At 46.9% G+C, this 21,226-nt stretch overlaps 1 protein-coding gene across 1 annotated transcript in view; it reads right to left on the bottom strand.

The window, feature by feature from the left end:
- SLC18A2 (solute carrier family 18 (vesicular monoamine transporter), member 2) overlaps window positions 1-21,022 on the bottom strand; it is a 32,069-nt gene extending 11,047 nt beyond the window's left edge. Inside the window, exons 1-9 of the mRNA XM_008586984.1 lie at window positions 21,019-21,022; window positions 19,430-19,781; window positions 12,166-12,224; window positions 11,805-11,888; window positions 11,439-11,531; window positions 10,594-10,683; window positions 10,435-10,478; window positions 10,304-10,364; window positions 8,113-8,208 (exon numbers count right to left, since the gene is read on the bottom strand). Coding sequence (XP_008585206.1) covers window positions 8,113-8,208; window positions 10,304-10,364; window positions 10,435-10,478; window positions 10,594-10,683; window positions 11,439-11,531; window positions 11,805-11,888; window positions 12,166-12,224; window positions 19,430-19,781; window positions 21,019-21,022 — 883 coding nt within the window. The remainder of the gene's footprint in view (window positions 1-8,112; window positions 8,209-10,303; window positions 10,365-10,434; window positions 10,479-10,593; window positions 10,684-11,438; window positions 11,532-11,804; window positions 11,889-12,165; window positions 12,225-19,429; window positions 19,782-21,018) is intronic.
- Between the last annotated feature and the right edge of the window lie 204 nt (window positions 21,023-21,226).

The raw sequence follows: 21,226 nt of genomic DNA on the forward strand, positions 1-21,226 counted from the left end.
GGAACATAACAACAAAGAGCAATCTCATGTCATGTTGCCGAGAATCATTTCCATCACACGTAGCAATAGGTGGAGGACAAATAATTGTTCAGTGTAATCTGATTCAGCAAACATTTACTGACAGCCATGTGCCCAGCCCACACTGCCCTGCAGCAGAGATGATGACAGCATGGCTCCTCATGATGTGAGTGTCTCGGAAAGAGTCAGATGACATTTGAATGGTGACATGGTCACGTTAGGAACAGGACAAAAGCATAGGTGCCATGCACTGGGAACCCAGAATCTGCAGCTGACAAAGCTCCCCAAAGCATGTTGTATTTAAACCTGGCTTTGAAAGGTATGTTGTAGGATTTTCTACCACGCTAGAGACTGTGTTAGTCTGGACAGTGAGAAATCATGACCTGTCTCAGGATAAGTGTCTCCAGGGTCCCAGTGGGCATAAATGAATGCTGCAAGCAAGCTGCAAGAAAAATAAGAGCGCAGGTCCCACAGGACAGAGCCACTGACATTTGGCCTCAGTGTCAGACACAAAGTGGAAAATGGACTGAGGAGAGGTCCGTGTGACCCAAAGGGCCCAGACCCCATCTAAGAAAACAGCTGCCACCTCTCCAGCCAATCACTGCCCAGAGGGGTTGCAGTTCCAGCACTGGAAGATCTGTTTTTTCTAGGTAAGCTGGAACTCCAGATTCTTACATGAAATCTCCTGATTTTTAAGTCTTAGCAATTAATTTTTTTAAAAACATAAACCCCATGCAAGCCAACACTATACCAGCGAACTGAAACCTACTTAAGGGTTGAACTTGCCCACAGTCAGCCCGTGCTAAGCTCTGATCAAAGGAAACAACTCACAGAGAACCCGACCAGAATCCTACGCCTCCTGGTGAGTGTTGACTCCAGCAGCAAAGCATGGGATGCGGCTCCCAAGCCAATGCTCCAAGCAGGGAAGGAGCCCAGCTCCAGAGGGAGCCACGCAGCAGCTCCATCTTCCTGACCCACCAGTGGAGTGCTGAGCTCACACTGGTGCCCTGGGAGCAGGGCAGCAAATGCTCTAAGGCAGCAAACTCCAATCTCATAGTTCTCAGGCAAAAAGCACTGGATTAGGAGGGATGAAACAAGGTGCTCACTTCAGCTGAAAACCTGCTAGCTGAGGCCTGAGTGGGTCACTTTAACCCCTCAGAGCCCAAGAAACATATGGCTCCCATGGTACCCACATCACGGGGTGGTTCTGAGGATCAGGTGGCAAACTGCACGACAGGCCCTGAGCAAACTGATCCCTATGCCCTGCTGCCCTGTGCGAACCCCATCTTACCCACTTTTCACCCTGGCCTGCGGGAAGCTCCTAGGGGGAAGGGCTCATCTGTCTCCCATGGTCTAGCTCCATGGTGGCACATGAATGAGAGGTGCCCAGAACACGGCTGACCATCAACAGGAAAGACTCTACTTGAGGACATTCCCTTCACAGAACTGCAAGTATCCAAGGAGGCCACTGTCCCTTGAAGGCAGTGTGCTCTGGAGGCCAGAGTCCTCATTTCTTGACTTCCCGGGGCTGGGGCCAGGGCCAGGGCCAGGTGCTCTCTGAACTCTAAGCTCCCGACACCTGTTCTGATATGGCATCAGCACCCTCTGCCTCGCCAGGGCCTCTAGCCCATCACACAACTTACAGAACCACAGCCTCCTGTCTCCTGCAGCAGCCCAGCTGGTGTGGAGAGCCCTTGGCCAGTGGTCACGAGAGATGGCCATCTAGCTTTGCTCAGAAACCTGGAGCCGGGGGTCCACTGCTCTTCCAGACAGCCCCTTGGCAGATGGCTCCAACTACAGGGCAGGCTTCCTAACACCAAGCCCTAAACTCTCCCCGTCACATCCACCCACTGGTCCTGGTTTGCATTCGGGAGCCGATGCAAGATGGCTCCAACCTCCTTCCTAGCCCAGCTCCCAGCACAAGAAGAGTGAGAACCTGTCCCACCCACAGCCAGGATTTCCAGGTGAAACACTGCCAGGCTTTGGATTGTTCCCCAGTGACAGAGCTCCTACCGCCTCCCCTCTGTACAAGTTCAGGTTATTTCTGTACTTTGCAGCATGATGCCTAGAAATGATCCAGCCCCCAGCTGCTTTCTTGGTTCCCAGCAGAAGACTGATAAGCATCTGAGGAAAGAAAGAAGGACTGAATGAATCCTGCAGGGCTCGCTCCACAGTCTGGCCCCAGACACTCCCCTCCTCCAGGACAGCCACCCTGTGCTGGCATCTCTGGAGCCCCCACTCACCATGGGTCCCCACGGGGCTTGTAGAGCACAGACCTGCACTTCCACCAGGTCCCCCACACCCAGCCTTCGAGGAGAATTTTTTTAAACTGTAGGGCAGGACTTTACATCCTCACCCAGGGAATTTCACCATGTTCCCTTCGGGCCTTCATTTCTGCCCATCTTTTGCATCTGCGACCTATTGCCAACTTTATCCTTCCTGAATTCGTATAACCTGCAAACTCAACAAGAGTTCTTCTGCGGGCCGCTGCTCTCCTCACAGGGAGGCCCGCGGCCACCTCATTATCTCTGCTCACGCTGGAAAGTTCACCTAAGGGAGATCCGGGAGATCCACCCACCCCTAGTGTTTTATGTAAAACCTGGCTTTGACCACAGCCTTGACCAGCAAACAAGGAAGAACTTGAACTATCAAGAAGCCCACAGAGCCCCAGAAGTGATCATGGGAAAGAGTCCCTGGGCTTCTTCCAAGCTTCAGATGACCTGTCCCTGAACATCTCCAAGGGCTTGGCCTGGAACCACAATGGGGCAATGGCCCCAGTTTGCCCTATCCTAAGGGAGGCTCAGGAGGCTGAGGTCCTCCCATCCCTGAACCCCAGGATATTGGCAATCCATCTTGTCTTCTGGTACCCATCCAGACTGGCCCAGGACATGCCCCAGGTCACAGCTGGCTGAGCAGAATGGGCCCCCTGGCTGGCAGGCCAGTGTCCCTTCCCCCCTCCCACACTGCATCACTACATCCCATTAAAGAAACTTGGCTGGAAGAACCAGAAGAAAGAATTTGGCTCCATCCTGGACTGGGGCCTGTTCCCTAGGGCCTATTCTTCCCTTTTGGGGTTCGTAGGCCTCACCCTGAACTCTAAGTCCCTAAGCCTCAAGGTATCCAGGAGAAGTCATTTGAACCTGAGGTAAAGAGAGAAAGCCATGGAATGATTCTGTCTCCACCAACCCAAACCCATGGCTTCCCCCACAAATGGCAGATGAGGAATTTGGGGGACAGTTTGTGAAAGAGCCAGCTGACATATGGATGGGCTGACATCCTTACGTCCCCTAAAAATTATGGCCAGTATTCAGCAAGAGCAATCATGTGTCACTCATGCAGCTAGTGAGACTGTTTTGCTCTGAGCTATAATATTATGGTCTTTCTCTGGAGATGATGGGGGAAGCAGAAAGGCAGAATGGCCTCCCTCTTCACACAGGACTGCGGCGAGCTCACAGAAGGCTCCTGAGCAGCGCGAGGCTGGACTGCAGGGCCCCGGGCAGGGCTGCCTGCCACTTGGGGCTGGGTGCTCCATACTGTGCCACTTCTCACTCAGGCTCAGGGACCCGGGGGGCTCAGGAGCCATGGGCCCCAAACTCAGAGACCTACAGAAGGTGGAGTGTTTCCCCCCCACACTGAAGCTGACACAGGAAACAGATATAGAAATTTGATTCTCGTGAAGACAGACAAGCCTATCTCAGGCCAGTGGAAGGCAGAACCTCAGCGGTGGAGACATGTGCGAGCTGGTCAGGTGAACATCTGGCACAGGTAATAAGCCTTGCAGATGATCTGGTAACATCCAGCAGCCTGTGCTCTGCTATCTGACCCAGATGGCCCAGGGCTTCTGACTGACTTTAAAGTCTTTAGAAAGAAAGCCTCAGGCTGTGTCTGGAGAGGATGAGAGCAAAACAGCTTAAGTGCCCTGCACAGGGCCAGGACTCATTCAATTAAGATAATAAGTCAGTTAAGTGGAGACATCAGAAACATCAAAAAAGCTTCTCAGCCCAAACACATGCAAAGCAAAGGCAGCGACAGAGGGCCCCTCCTGCAAACGCCTGGAGACCCAGATCACCGCAAGGAGCAGAGAGAAGAGCTAGAAAACGGCTTCTGCAAGTTGACACTTGCAGCAGGTACCGATACCCAGATGGGAGAATGTCTTCTCATACACAAAACTGCCAGATGCTAACTCAGTGTTAGAAGAAGTCCACGCCTCTGCAAAGCCGGAGCTTGCTCTAGGAGCTTTGAAGGTCTTTGGGTTTCCTATTTTGTCTTGACTGCCAGGAATTTCAAAGCTAAATTTTCTGCCTAAGAAATATCCTTCCTTTAGCTCTAAGAACTCTTCCTCCTTTCCTCAAGAACTCTTATTATCTGGGGCTTGTTTTTGGCTCTCTTTTATGACATAATTCACACCCTGTAAAATTCACCCTTTTATGGTGTACAGTTTGGTGGCTTTCAGTTTATTCACAAAGTTGTGAAACCATCACCACTATCTGATTCCAGAATATTGTCATCACCTCAAAAAGAAACCTCACACCCATCAGCAGTACCTCCCCATCTACACTCCCCACCACCACCAGCAGCCATTTGGGCCTTTTTAAGGATTGTTTGATTAAAGAACATGGCGATTCAAAGCAGAACCCAAAGAGACTGGTGGTACTCAGGCCTAGAGAACTGTCATGAGGCAGGCAGAACAGGGAAAAGTCTAAAGCAGGAGGCAGTGTCTGGGAAGACACTCCCGCAGAGGGCTGGCTGCCTGGGGGAAAGTAAGGTCACCTGAAGAAAGGTTGGGAGCACTGAAAATGCCAGCTTCACTCAGAACCAGGAGTCTCCTTCTGAAGATAACCATATGCAAGCTGAAAGAACCATAAAAAGAAAATAAATCTCTAGGAAAGATAATCAATAAATTCTTAAAGAAAAAAGTATGTGGGAGAGGGAGTAGCCTCCCGGATATCAGACAACATCCTAAAGCTTCAGTAATTAAATAGGAGGGGACAGACACAGGAATGACAAGCAGATCAATGGAACAGAAGAGAGAATTCAGATATAAACCCAAGAACACAAGGTCATTTAGAGAATGACGGACATGGGAAAAATCAGGTGGACTGCTGGAGAACCAGCCCTGGGACAACGGGCTGGCCACACAGAAAACAAAACCACGCGATCCCTATCACACACCTGCTAACAGAGTAAATTCCATGTAAGTGCAAGATTCCAATGTAAAAAACAAATCATAAATGTATTAGAGGAAAACATGGGTGATTTTTAAAACAATCTTGGCATGGAAAAGTCCTTTCTGAGTTAGACTTTTAATGACAGTGACATAAAAGGGAAGACTGATCAGTCTGACTAATGACATTTTAAATGTTCTGAGTGGCAAAAAATACCATCCATAAAATCAAAACTCATACAACAAAGTGAGACAATATTTACAAAACATTTGGTAAAGGATTATTTTTTTAATATATAAAGGACACTTAAAATCAATAAGAAAAGGACAACCGACTCCACAGAAAAATGGGCAAAGTATATTAATAAGAAATTCCCAGGGAAGAAAATATGCATGGCTAATAAACATATAAAAAGATACTCAATTTCACTCATAAAGAATTTGTAAAAATAAAGAGACAACCTGTCTTACACATTCAATTGGGAAAGACTGATAAAACCATGTTAGTGCAATAGCTACCAAATATTAAAATAATGTTTAGGAGTGTGCCCTACAGATACATTTCCAAACACAAACAGGAATGCATATAAACCACACTCTGCAGTATGTTTCTAATGGTAAAAATGGAACTAACCCCAGTAGTAAAAATGGTAAACATGGAACTAATGCCCAACAGTAGGAATGGGTTGAAAATGTATGATATAACCATAAAATACAACAAAATGCAACCCTTAAAATGAATGATGGGCTTCCTGTTAAACAGGGCAGATTGAATCTATAGGTTTTTCTCCACTTCCACCCCCCAAACTGTATTTAAATTTCCATAAAGGGAAATTCTAGACACACATCCCACCCGCATGCCCACCTAAGGACAGATCAAATGGGCCAGAAGGAATAAAAGGGAGCAGCAAGCAGAGGGGGAGAAGCAAGCAGAGGAAGAACGCTTACGGACAGGGCACAGAATACTGGAAGCTTCCACCTGCACATGGAGAGGCCCACAAGAGCAAAGACTCTTTGTAACTCATAACCCAGAAAGTTCAGGAACTGAAGGCTCAGGTACTGTGAAGGTAAGGCTTAGGACTAAGACCGTCAACAGGCAAGAGAGTTGAAAGGCTGTTTTAAGAGCAGTTGGACCCCCCAACCCCCAGTCCTCACCCTAGCAGGAGACAGTTTCTCTAGAGACACTAAACAAGAATGATTTGGGACCCAGGGACCATGGGCATGAAGACCAAGGGCAACACAAAGGCTGAAATAGGGACTGAATGAAAGTCTTCCTACTGAAGTGGGGAGAGGTTATTTCAAGAACAATCTCACAAAAAAATAAAACAGGGTAATACAAGGGGGCTCTTCAAAGTTGAGATAGGGTAGCACCAATTTTAAAAACTCAATAGACAGTTTAAGGGTTAGCTCAGTTGGTGAGAGCACGGCCTTGTAGCACCAAGTGTAAGCGAGGGTAAAGACATTTGCAGATATGCAGGATCTCAGAGAACTCCCCCTGCCGTGCGCCCTCCTTCAGGAAGCTGCTGGGGGACGTGCCCCATCATAACAAGGAAGTAAACGGAGAGAAAGGAACACAGGAGAGAAGGGTTCAGGAAACAGAAGAGAGGCCAGGAACACACCCAGATGAAGGAAGAGGGCCTAGACTGGAGATTTAGGACAGATGTCCACAAACGAGCAAACACATAGAAAGGTCAGGTTTGCCAATATTCTTGGCTGCCTTTGGAGGAACTTTCATCTCTACCCAACAATTCATAGAAAACTAAGAAAATGAAAAGACAATGCAATGATTAACTCCAGGAAAAACAAGTTTGCAAAAAGAAAGGAAATTAATTACAGTACCACACAGAGCTCAGCTTTGAACACTATTTACACAGTCACAATAACGTCAATGCTGAATACCAATGTAATGCAATTATCTGGGGAGTACAGAAGGTGAGAAAATGTGTGGTGTTGGTTTGCAATTTTCAGGTGGTGCAGTCATGGCATTCACTCCCCATCTCCTATATTAGGAAGCTGGTGGACGACATCAGAAATTGGAAAATCAAAACGACAAAAAAAAGGAGAGTATCCATATTATTCAGAGACATAAGGATATTAGCAGAAGAAACAAAATAGTTGAAGTTGATGGAATATGAGGCAGGGCTTTGGGGATCGGGAAGCATGAGGCAAAGAGCTGTTTTTCATAACAATTCTTTTAATGATTTGACTTAAAAATTATGTATATGTGTAACTTCGATAAAAATTAAAATTTAATTAATTTTGAAATGTAAATGTACATATTATGATGTGGAAACATGGCCATAATAGAACATGAAGAAAAAAGGTCATACAGTGATGTACATGGCAAGATTCTACTTGGGTTGGATTTTTATGTATTTCATACGTATAATGCTAAATACAGAACCATCTGGAAAAAGACACACAGAACTGTTAACAATGGATATCATAGGGACTGGGATGAGGGAGAGGGAAAGATGAAAATGATATTTTAAAATTTTATTTCCTCCATCAGTGTGCTTTCTTTTTATAATAAACATGTATTACTTTTCTAAATTAAAAATGCTTTTAAAAATTCATCCTCATAACAACTAAGTTTGTTAGTCTCTTTCACATAAATTTTATCGTTGTCCACGTATACTGTATATAATTAGTCCAATTCAGAAACGTGGAGAGATGCTGATTGTATTTTTGCTCTCTCATTTCTGCCCAGATCTGATGCCTCTATATTAATTCTGCATCCATCAGAGATGATTTTAAAAACCCGGAGCCGAAACAGACCCGAAGGCTGCCCTTGGCAATGACCCCATTAAGAGTCAAACAGCAGCAATCACTTTATCATCCTGGTACTGGCAGCTCCGCAGGGCTGCACTGACAGCACCTGCCCTGGGGACAAAAGTACTCACGTCAGAAGAGCCCACCCCAGTCCTTACCCAGCTGCCACTTTCGGGAACACATGGTCTCCATCATCCAGATGGGCAGGGCCGGCTCCAGCATGGCGATGCCCATGTTTGCGAAGCAGATGGAGCCTTCAAGGGAGGAGAAGGGTTAGTGTGCTTCTGCTTCCTCTACTGTTTCCAAACACAGTTAGACCCCAGGTGCCCACCGCTCACATATCCAGAGCTTTTCCTACTTTCATAAGAAAAAGATAGATAGCAAGCCAAGGGGACAGCAAGAGTTATGTACTATTATCGTTATTATTATATCGTTGTTGTTTTAAACAACCAGAATCCCAGAGTCATATAGTTTGGAACTGGAGGGAGCCATAGAGATCATTTGGTTTAACCTCCAAATTTATGAATGAAGAAAGGGAGCTCCAATTTATTACTGAAGTAACTTGCTTGGGGCCACCCAGCAGCCAGGCAACTTCCAGACCACACAGTCTGGGGGCAACCGGAGGCTCTTGCCTCTGAGTTTTATAGTGCAATGAACACCGATATTTCTAATGATGCCCTGAGATGCCAGAAGATCCAGGAAAGATCACAGCACATTCAGTACACGTGTGCTGTTGAGAGATTTTTTTAAAAATCAACTATATATATAGGGTATCTATGCAAATATTCATTATCACTCTATTAACCAGAACCCTTTGTAAATACAGAACCATCTGGAAAAAGACACACAGCAGCACTATCTATCCTCCACCGTTCTGGGAACTTCCTACATTGTGCCCTGTGGAAACTCTAATTTGCTAGAACAAATTGAAAGAACATTGTGCAGTTGTGATGAAGGTGTGCACATAACGAAGAATTTTTTTATTCTACGTGACATTTGAAAGCAGAACATATAAATGACTAGACTCCCCCCACAACCAGTCAAGGTTGCCTGGAACTGTCCATAGACTGACAGTGTTGGGTAGATCCTTGTATTTCCTTCCCTGAGTAGGGACTAGACAGTGAGATTCCAAGTAAGCCTGAGGCAGACGGGGCCCAGGTTGCACAGCCCTGCCCAGACGTGCCCAAGGTTCAGGGAGTCACATCTCTGGGGCCCCATCCCTCACTACATCCTTCTCGTCCCCACCTCAGAGAGCCAGGGCTCTAAGGGAAATCTCAGCTCTGGGATGCCTCCTGCATCTTGCAGAGAGGTCCCACTGCATGAATTAGCTTTATATCCCTTCGTCAGGATGGACAGGGTCTAGGCCAGGGTTACGGAAGTGCTGGCCAAATCCAGCATAAGAATTAAACAAAACTAGCCTGGGGTTTTGAAAAAGGCTGAATTTAAATACCCTTAGGCAGGGCATGCACCAGGTTTTCCCAGGCACCCCCCAGCCCTACTAATGTTGTGAGCCCTGCTTAGACAAATCTAACCCTAACTGGGTCTCATGCCACTCTGCAGGGCTGCCCCAGAGATCAGAACATCAGCACATCTCTGAGCCTGACTCCAAGGGACACTGATGACCTCAGTTCTCAAGCCCAGGTAGCACGAAGCTGGTCCCTCATTAGGCAGCCCCAGGCCTGGCAGGGCAGGCAGCCTCCTGCCACTGGGCTAGTCTTGGGCAACAGTGTCTAGGATGAATGCAGCCCATTACCCTGCCCAAGAGCCACAGAACCCAAGGGCTTTCTTTTAGCCCAGCCAGGCCAAGAACCCAAAGGCACAACCTTTAGCCAAAGCATTTTCCACAGGCCTCCCTGCTGCTCTGCAAGGATGCTCTCTGTAGGAAGAGAGGAGCCCTCTTGGCCCTCCGGGGCTCCACTGTCAATCTCTATTCACACATGCCAAGGTGAATCAGACTGCCCTCCTAAGACCCCTGCAGTGAGGCCACAGACTCCTTCCGGAAGTTTCGAGGCCAAACAATGATGGCCTTAGACACAAACACAGCGAGCAAACTTGGCTCAAAACAAACCTCTGTGGCAGGGCATCCCCATTGCCCCAACAGCTGTGCAGAGCTCTGCCTACACCATTTTGATTTGCCCCAAATGAAAAACAAAAAAGGACCATGGCTGAGTGTAGGAAATCAGTGACAGAAGACAACTATTCTCTGTGGCTTATAACCTCTTTGCCTTTAATGTTTTTCTGTGGCCCAACATTTCCAGCAGCAAAATGAACAGTGGTCCTGGCCCCCCACCCCAGCAAACAGCCGTCACCGTGCACACCCATGAGTGAGCAGAACCCAGGTAGCCCCACCTGCAGCGATGAGGATGTACGGGTCCTTCAGCAGGGTGGTTAGGGGCGTCCCCTTCTGACTCTGTCAAGCGAAAACAGGAGTTAGAAGAGTCACTGTGGCCACTGCAGGGCCCTCATTCCCAGCTGCTTACCTCCGGCTGCACCCTGGACGGCTGGAGCACAAAGAGCTGAATAGCTACAAGGGAGAAAAAAAGAAAGACAATCCCCTTTCAGAAAGCAGGTCCAGTCCAGAGCATGTGCTGTCAGGGATTTCAAGGTCACAGCCAAGGAGCCCAAGTGGACTCACTCACCTCCATCCAAGAGCACCAAGGCAGCCAGCACCAGGAACGGGGCCGTCTTCCCCACAAACTCGTACAGCACACTCCCGAAGGGGGGGCCCACTGCAAGGAAGAGAAAGAGAGGCCAGTGCCAGCCCCCAGGAATTGATGCCCCCTCATACTCCAATCATGCATTTGTTTCCTCTGTTTCTCTCTACTTTGTCCCAAAAAAGGTTTGGGGTGGTCACCCTACAGTTTAGTGAGTGTTAAGTTGTCTTGGCAACTTCCTCCAAGTGGCTTTTCACCTGAGAAATGGGCAAAAGCCTAAAAAGGTCACCCAAAAAGCAAAGATAAGAGAAAAACAAGATCCAGGTCACAGGGCTGCACTGCTTCTGTAGCACAGGAAAATGGGTAAACAAGGACTTCATTCCTTGTAAACCAGCACAGATAGGAACTGCAGCCTCCAAAGTGAAGGCCAGGATATAAAAGACAAAGGTGGATGTTACCTGTCCCCTAGTCTGGGAGGTCAGCCAGAGCAGATGGGGGAGGCGCACACGGAAGACCAGAAGGTTCTCTCCAATCTTAACTCACAAAATGTTCGAGAGGAAAGGATGGGGCAGACCACCCTGTTCAATCCTCTGTTTCATATCTGGGCCCAGGGAAGTCTCCAGGCAGGAGAAGCCCAGGTCCTCCCAGCTCAGGTCTTCCCACCATTTTTCAAAGTCTCCATGAAAGTAGGAAATAAAAAAGGAACAGCTGGGGAGTCTGTCGATGTGGACTCAGCCTGCTGTGGCTACGGTCACTGGGTGAGCACTGCCACTGTCCAATGCCAGACAGGCCCCTGCTACCAGCTGGCCCACACCGTGGCCCCTACCCACCTAAGACCCCCATGGCCAGGCCTCCCAAGGCGATCCCCATGGCATTGCCTCTCTCTTCATCATCCGTGTACACACTGGCAAGCATGCCCATCCCTGAGCAGGAAGAGAAAAGGTCAGTAGCCAAGCGCTGCAGAACATGAAAAGAATAATCTGTGACTGCCTTCCCTCCCCAGCTGACTTGTGACCTTCCCAAACCTGTGAGATGAACTACAACATAAGACCAAGCAGAATCCAAGAGGAAGGAAGGTACCTTCTCCGAGAACTCCCACTCCCACCACCCTGGCTCCCTGAATTAGTCCAGCTAACTCTTTCCCCAGCAGACCAAAGCCCCCACCTGCCCGTCCTGCCCAGGCATGCCACACCTACCAGCCACAGACGAGCAGGAGGAGCCAATGCCCTGCAGCGACCTAGCGATCAGCAGGAAGGCGTAGCTGCTGGAGAAGGCAAACACTGCCGAGAGAAGGAGGCCAGGACCGCACATCAGGGCCATCCCAACTCAAACCACCGAAGACAGGGACATTTCTGAAGTCCTTACTTAACCCGATGGAGCATTTCCACATCAACCACCTCATGCTTTTTCTCCATGAAGACCTTTATCTATCAACTTCTTTCTGCAATTGTTGCCAATACACAATCCCTCCTCCCAGATTTATTCTTAATTCCTGACTCATGGGCGTCAGAGCCCATCCTGAGACCCACACTCAGAAGGCAAACATCAGACACTTACTAATTGTTGAGATAAACATGATGCAGAATCCCGCAAACATGGGAATTGGATAGCCGATTCTGCAAAACACAAACACAAGGAAAATCCGGTGACTGCAGGGTATTTTTTTAAGGCTTTGTATTGAATCTCTCTTGGTTATCCTTTGGGATTAGGCAGATAAGTGTTCGGTAGACTTTTCTAAAAGTTCATATACTTGGTGCTTCCTACATGACCTTTTTGTGTTTGACTGTCTTGGAACGTGAATACATTTATGGACTGCCACTCTGAACAGAAATTTCTCTGGAATAAATGTTAACACAATATTGGCAAGCAACCCAGAACACATCCAAACTACACAGCCCCTATTTCTGTCATTTTTTCATTCCTTTAATTACAGTCCTTGCTAGAGCTTCCCCAAAGGGACACCTGTAATAAAATGATTCGGGTAAAAGGCCTTCAAGTGATTCAACTGGCAGCAGAGACAACCGCACTACCTCTAAGAGGCATTAGGAAGAATGATTTTAAAACCCACCTTCCTGTCGACCCCGATGAGGCCAGCCTACAAAGACAGGACTCATTTTCTGTGCAAAAATTCAAAATCCAAACTGCTCCATGAGACCACTGCCCACATAGGGCTCTGGCACTGGACCAGCAGGGGTGGTGGGAAGACCCTGGCCTTCCTATACCACATGTCTGGCTGGACGTCCAGCCCTGTCACTTAACCCAGGGGTCTCCTCTCAGCCCCACTGAGAGACCACCACCCACCTCCCAGGACTGGAGGATAGAAAGAAATGTGGATGTCAAACTATCTACCGGGGTGCCTGGAGCACAGAACGTGCTTCAGAAATTCCATTTCCTCCTTCATCCTCTTCCGTCCTTTCCCTTTCTGTTTCTGGTGTATTGAGCAAACAGCCTGGGGGGCAGGAGGTACAGGCAGCTTCTGGCCCTCCTGCTCTCAGAAGGGGCCAATACTGGCTGAGCTACTGCCCTATTGAAGGTTTACTCCAACCCAGAACAACCCAGCCCTGGACCCTCAGGAACCTGAAGAGTAACCAAATGAATCCAAGAAGGTAGAAGGGCCACATGTCCTGAGCCCCAGGCACAGTCTGGAAGGGCTCTTCTATTCCAGGTGATAATAAAACATCATAAGCACCACACCTCCATTTATAGGTTACACTCAACTCTCCAAGCACTTATACCACCGGCTCAGTGATATGGTAAGGACAGATAATCACTGCCTATTTTACAGGTGAGGAAACTGAAACACAAAAAAGTGACTTGTCAAATGGCATCGGGCTAATTTCACTTGGGCCATTCCCTGCAGACCAAGGCTTTTCCTTGCAAACTTTACCAACTCCCCAGGTAGCCAAAGGGCGTATGCGTCTTTAAATGGAATCCTTCCAAAAGTTCTCCTGATCATAGCCATATTTTTTTTAAAGCTGTTTCATGTGTATCCAAAAACCAAATACTAAAAACACAAATAGCATCTCAAAATGACAGATTCCCAGCCATTCAGTCTCCCTCCTACAAACCCTCCTGTGAACTGAGACGAGCTTGTAACTCACTAGGGGAGCTCCAAACGAATCGGGTGAACCAGGAAAGACACGGGTATTCTGAAGAGCATTTCAGATGGCCACCAAATGGCAGCTTTTCTCGTCCCAGCCAGCCCTGAGCTGACTGCTCTGTGCTCCTTATTCATGTAGACAAAAGAAACCCAGCACGGGGGTCTTACTGCTGGATGCTGAGTAAAGTCAACTCCAGAAAGTTCAGAGAGAATTTGCAGGCAGTTTATTTTCAGCAACTATGGCACTTCTCCGGAAAGAATGGAAAAAAGACAATACCGTTCCCAGCTGCCCTGAAATAAACATAGGCTTCTCACCCCTTTCAACATATGTTTGGAATATCTAGTAACTGAAGTGCCAGTATATAGTGTCAAAGCTGTTGGAATTAGGAGCTTAACTCTTCTTTCACTAGTCCTTCATTTTGGCTGTTTATATGGCTCTAACAAGGAGCCCTTCTGGCCCCAGGGGCAACCTTGTAGCCAAATGAGACATCTGTGGTCCCTTCACAGACTGCAGGCTGGAGCATGGGGTGGCTTCAGGACAAAACCAGGTAAAATGTGACAACCCCTGTCTGTGGCTCCCAAACCACCACTATGCCCAGTCTGTAGTCTGACTGGTGGCCACAGTAAGCTGGACACACTGGGGAGGGCTGGAAGCCACCAAGGCCCCTTCTTACCAGGAGACCTGGGTATTCCCCATGCCTACAAGTAGGGAACTAGCATGCAGGGCGGCCTGGGATTCTCACCGCAGTTCCATGAGGCAGCTGGGTTTATGCCTGTTTTTCAGATAGCAACACTGAGGCTCAGGGAAAGTAAGCAACTTGACCCAAATTCAGGGTGACAGGCATACCTTGAGTGTGTCTCACGTGTGCCAGGCCCAGCTGGCATACAGTTTAGTGGGGACATCAGTCACAGGAGCAGCTAGGATGGAGGGTGCACCATTTCAGTGAACACCACAGGGCTGTGAGCCTACAGAGGGTGCTTTTTACTAGTCCAGGTGCTGTGTTTTCTTTAGAAACATTGCTGTTTTGTGGGTTTTAATTCCTTTGGTATTTTAACAAAGCATGTATAGAATAACCCAACGGCAAGGCGGGAAGGAACCACAAAGGCTGGCCAGTACAGGGAATGGCACGGGCCATGCATTTCTCACTTTCCTAGGTGTAAGCCCTGGTCTGTGACACACAGCTCAAGGAGCCTCTGCCCCCACGAGAAAGGCTGTCATTCCACTGCCAGTTTCTGCTGATTTCAGAGGAGAATACACCATCCTCCCCTCCCTACCACCCTAATAATGTTGAGGACAGGAGATCCCTCTTCAGAACAGCTGGTTTCCCTGTCCACAGAGAAGCTGAAAAGGTCACTGCTTATTCCTACAAAGCCCACTGCAGACCAACTGGCTGAAGCTAGAGAAAAAAAAATAACCACAGTAGATCGTAGAGATTTCATGCCCTTTGGCTTCCTCCCTGCCGTTCAGATGTTAGCTAAGATTTACGAGGAAAAATAACTGCTTTTGAATACACCAGGTAACTATGGAAATAAATGAAGCCACTGACACTGGCTTGATAAAAAGCAGATCACCGAAACAATGACAAGCTAAGGAGGAAGCCAAGAGAGTCGCCCCTAGCAGTGGAGTTAACTCTTTCCCAAGCCAGCTGGTTGGTTTGCAATATCTTTTGGTTCTAAAGATGCAACTACCATTTAAACCTTAGGCTAAGCAAGCGAAGACCATGATGGCACATCTTTACCTGATGTGTGAAAAAGAGAAATGGAAAGGCCTTTTCACATTATCTGCCTTGAACACTGCTTTTACATACTTACATGTCTAAAATTCACTTATTAGACCAAATAATGACAGGTGTCACTAGTATAGTTCCTGCTATCACCTTTTATACACAATAGTAATCATGCAATGAATAGTTCAACTGGAATTATAAAATAAATCACACGAGCCTCCAAGATGGAATTCAAGTCGACCAAGCATCCTCAGGCTTTAGAGAGTGTGTTATTGAATATGTGATCACTACGCACGCCAAAACCAAACGTCCTTTGATCCTTATCTGGTCACACATGTTCAGTAAAAGTATAGTACCTGAACAGTAAATAACAGGAAAAACTTGTATTGCCACCCAAATGAACACTTAAAAGTTTCCCAAGAATTGTTATTTTGTATTTTCAGGGTTTGGCATGAGTTCTTATCCAGTATTTAAAACAGCAGACAGGCAACCTATCTTTCCTGTATCCTTACTCACAAAAAGCCACTCACATGGCACCAACATGACCATGAATACAGAAGTCTGGGTTGTGACCTGAGTGATGTAGGGTGTCTCATTCCAGAGTGGGTCCCCCTTAGATTAAGACAAGAGGCTTTAGAAAGGACTGACTGACCAGCTTGCTTTCAGGCAGCTTCCCCCACATGCCTTTGGAAATGTACACAGCTGGATCAGCTCACATCAGCAGGGGCTGGTAAAAAGAGTGTATTTTTCCAGGGCCAGGTGGGGAGGGTCCATGTCCCCCCAAATCAGGCTGATTTTTTATAAACTCCCTGCCCATTAATTAAAAAATAGCAATCAACAACTCACTCTTTGGGCTTTTACCGGTTCAGCCTGGTACGACCAGGTAGGGCCCAGGTAGATACAAGAAAGACAGATTTTGCCCTGCATTCTTTATTTTTAGTAGCTAAAAGTACAAACTGTATGGTAGTAAGCAGGTAGAAAGAATAGAAAGGGGGCAAGAAGAGAGCCTCGAAACCATGACAGTCTGGACACCTGGCTGCAGCCTTGCCGCTAACCAGGGCAAATACTTTCTCCTGTTGAGCTGCCAACTCCTGTGCCTGTAAAATACCAGGACTGGCCCAAAAGCTTTTGGTAAAGTCTCTGCCAACTCTGATGTTCCATGTTTTTATCTACTATTTAATCAGAAGTATAATAACCAACTTTAAAATGCTATTTAAGAACACTTGCTTACAACACTGAAACCGTGAGTCATATGTGATGTTTTTAAGTACTCTTTAGTCAGAAACATATTAATCAACTTTAAAATGCTGTTTTAAACACACTTCTTTACAACACTGAATACGTGAGTCATACATCTTGTTGGTAAATGAGGATGTGATTGGCACAAATTACATCAAAAGCCTATTTGCAATGGCTCACAAGGGAAGACTGTAGAGGCACATTTGTCCCTTCCCAGCTACTGCTTCCATCTGAACTATGGGGGAAGCAGAGTCTTGGGGTGACCAGAAGAGCTGCAATTCCCCAAATTCATATCCACCAGGCTTGGAAAATATTAGAAAAATTACGGATCATGCTCATGCTGAAGGGACAACAGAGTTCACACCATTATTTTGCCTACATCAATACTAGAGTGTAGCATTTCCACACTACCAGGTAGCACTAGAAGATGAAGACCATTTTTAAATTTGCTGGGTAGCTGGAGAACCAGTTGCAGATTAAAATTTTGCTAAGCGGATTACTCAACATAAGAATAGACTAAATTTTAGAAGTTATAAACCAAAATTAGGTTTCTCTGCGAAGACAATTTTTTTGGCACCCCAAACATGAGCCTTCGGTAGCCACAACCTTGGAGCATTGGCGTATTTAATGGGAAAGTTCTCACTGGTTTTAAACAAGCTTTTTCCCTGTGGCCTAAGCAAAGCATTAAAAACAAGGATGAGATTTTTAAAAAGCTTTTCATTTGCTATTTGCATTTGGGAAATTGGAATACTCACCTCATTTCAGCCAAGTTTCTAAGTACTGTCGTACACTGTACAGCTAGTAACATTCCCGCCCCAGTGACTGGCAGGGCATTATTACCATAATGTCCTCAATTTTCACATACAGTATTTGAGCTGTTTGCTTTCTCAGAATACAAAACCCTGAGCCATTTTCTGTAATTATACCAAATGCATTTTAAGAAGCACTCTTAGTCTTGAAAAAAGAAAGAAAACAATCCTGCAACTACTGAGGTCTGTTTGGTTTTCCTCTAGAGAATAGAGGAGCTGCCAAATGTCACCTTGATAATGGTGCTTCTTGGTGGGCTCACAATAAGCCATCGCTGGGTTAATTTGCTTAGCACATTTTATGTAGCTGCCTTATAATATTGCTCTGCACAAACTAGAGATATAGACGTGGCTTGGGACTGTTAAAATTGATTCAATGGCACTACTCAATCCAGAAAATGAAACTGCAGAAGTTGAAAATGTGCTCCTGTCCAGCTCACTATGGGTACACCAGCAGCAAGCCCCGTGTGTCCCAGGACAGCTGTGCTGGGGGAATGCCAGATCTGCCATACCCCCTCTGAGCCCCTCCAACACCCAAGGCCTCCTCACCTCATCGACCTCCCACCCCAGCGGGCTCCGCTCTCAGAAGAGCCCCATGCTTGTTTTAACGCTCTGCTGCTGCTCTTGAAATGCTTCACACTATTTGCACAAGGGACCCACATTGGCATTTTGCACTGGGCCCCACAAATTATGTAGCCTGTCCTGCCCCTCCTTCCCACACCAAAACTGAGGTAATTTAAAGACCTCCCTGCTCCCAGCCTACCCAGGATGCTGGGCTGACCTGCTAAAAATAGTGATGGGCTCACTGACTCTTCAATCCGGCTTGGGAATCTCTCCTGGCTCCCAACTGCCCCACTCCTCTCGGCCCTAGCTAGCCCCTGGGGCCTCTCACGGCGGGCCCAGCCCTGGTCTCCTTGGTTCACTCCTCCCCCACCCATTGTCTTTCTTTGTCTCTAGTCTTTGTCTTCGTTCCTCCTTCTGGGCCTGGGCTGCAGGCAGTACTCTGGCACTCCCCTCTGTACCAGTTTTGCGTTTCTGCCTGTGATGCTACACACTGCACACAAGGCTGCCACCCCCTCTCACTCAACTGTGCCAGCTCCTGTGCCTTTGGGGACTGTCTCCTCCCCTCGGTTGCAAGCTCCTTGTCCTGCGCTCTGAGCCCCCACGTACCTGGCAGAACTGGGCCATCTCAGTTGCAGAAGAACAAATACTTGCTGCATGGTCACCAACAATGGAGAAGTGAACAATTATTTCAAATAAAGCAGATCCAAAAACAGAACATCCAGATTAATATAGAGCCGGTTTGGGCAGCTTGGATTATCCAGACAATAGCCTCAATTCTCTCCCCTGTGTGCATGTGGACACAGCAAAGCAGCCAGCAGAAGGGAAGGAACATAGTCCATGGCCTCCGCATCAGCTACAAGCTTCATCCATGCAGCAGAAGCATGATCTTTCCCCACATTCCCCACCTGGGCATCTACAAGAGCCTTGCCTGTGCCAGCTGTAAAAGAAAGCACCAGGCTTTCTACAAGGAAGTGCATGACCAGAGGTGAAAGACAAGAGAAAGCCACGGAGCACTAAAACCTGACCACGGCTATGGTGGCTGCGGGGTTCTTGCTGCCCAAGGGCGATTCTGACAAATGTACTCATCTGAAACCTGGCATTTAGACAGAAACAAAGCTCTCCCACCTGGGGAGGTCCTCTTTATTCTGTCTTCTTTGATATTTCCTTACTTTTTGAGCAACAGATGGGAGAAGGGAAAGGTGGAACAAATAGAAAATGGTGATTAGCCAAGGACAGGGACATAAGGGGAAGGAGACTGGGTTATCCCCAGCTCACCCACCACTGATTCACCAGATTCTAAGTGAAAAATAAGCAGAATTCCAAGAGGCAGATGAGCTTGGAATGACATACATATAAAACCCTTTGACCAAAATAATATAACCTACCTATTGGTCAACAGTCCTATGAAAGGGTTGGTGAGGAGCTGGACGGTGGCTTTGGAAGCAAACAATAGGCCAACTTGCACGTTTTCATTCAGGAGGTCTTTGTCTTCACTGGGACAGTCGGAAGAAGTAGTGGACGTGTTGGTCACCACATGCTGTGTGGTGGCCTTACGCAGCTGCCCTCCCTGAAGGTCTCTGGTGGTGTTCCCGGTGAACATGGTAGAGTTGTCGTAATAGGAGAAGATGCTCTGGAAGCTGCCTGCAGTGGCGGTTGTGAGCACCGGCCTGGCAGTCTGGATTTCTGTAGCATTTTTCTCATGCTTAATGCTGTACAAGTAACTTGGGATGATGGGGACTGGGGACAAGAAGGGAATAGCAAGGTAGTGATCACACTGAAACTCTCTCCAGGACAAATACCAGCAAAACTATGGTCACATCAAATGCCAAACAAGGTCGAGAGGTGTCATGTCTTCCCTAGGAACGGGACCCCCTGTGCCAAACGCCTGCACCTACATTGGAACAATTTCTCATTGCTTAGTTCCCTAGAGAGAACCAAACCCCACAAGGCTCTGAGAGTTCCGTCTACTCTCAGGGCAGCTGCTGTGCTGAACTGACTGGCCCCAGAGGTTTTGTCATTTGTGGGACTTCTCATGACAGTGTTCCTTCACAGGAATATTTCAGTAAAGCAGAATGTGGCCTGAAGGCAAGTCAGTCCTGACCCGGGGTCAGCTGGTGCTTCTCAGAAGGAGAGGCTCAAAAGACTTCTAAATGAATGAATCAAGGAAACAGAAATCTATATTTCATTACATGTCTTAGAAAAAAACAAGCCTGCAGGAAGCAATAATTTGGAAAGTCTGCAACAGGCCCACTTCATCTTTTTATTATGTGAGTGGGAATCTGCAATTTTTCATACAACTTATAAGACTTAAGAATTCCTAAGACTTCCATAAAGGAAAAGCAAAACTGAGGAATATACGAGAAGCTTGGGCAGGTGTGTAACAATAGAGCCCTCAAGCCCAAGGAGAACTGAGGCCCTTGTTACCAAACCCCGATGAGCCTCACAGCTCTGATATTCCTTGAGAAAACCTGATTATTGGATGCTCTAAAAGCTGTCATGAGAGACCTGTAAATGGAGAGAAAGGAAATAACCCGCCACTGAGAGTCTAAATGAAAAATGATTTTTTATTCATTAAAAATTAGGATTTTTAAAGGAAAAGCATGTCAAATACGTTTCTGTTAATGGGGTTAATTAAGAGACCTAGATTTCAATTATTTAGTTTTTCAAAAATCTATTATACGAAAAAAAGCTAAAACCAACATTATTCAGATTACTCTTGAAAGGGGTCCTGAAGTGTCTCCATCTCAGGTCATTCACTGATACACTCTACCTAAAGGATTTCAATTATTTAGTTTTTCAAAAATCTATTATACGAAAAAAAGCTAAAACCAACATTATTCAGATTGCTCTTGAAAGGGGTCCTGAAGTGTCTCCATCTCAGGTCATTCACTGATACACTCTACCTAAATGTCACTTCCTTTTTGGGAGGGAGTGTTTTTAACTTGTTCCTTTAAGCGTCATACCAAATTATTACCCATCTTTTCGGGGAGGATAATAATTACTCTAACATATTACTTTGAACTCTGAGAATTGCTCCTCTTTAATAGAAATCTTTCTCATCGCGCTGAAAGTGGGCAAGGGGACGCAGGATATTATCAAGAGGAAACATAAGTTCTGGGTCTTATCGGATGTCACAGTTTTTGACTTTTGACCACCAGGAAAGCGAAGCCGCGATCGCGGCT

This window comes from Galeopterus variegatus, unplaced genomic scaffold (genome assembly GCF_000696425.1).
Source record: "Galeopterus variegatus unplaced genomic scaffold, G_variegatus-3.0.2 Scaffold4198, whole genome shotgun sequence".
Lineage (NCBI taxonomy): Eukaryota > Metazoa > Chordata > Mammalia > Dermoptera > Cynocephalidae > Galeopterus > Galeopterus variegatus.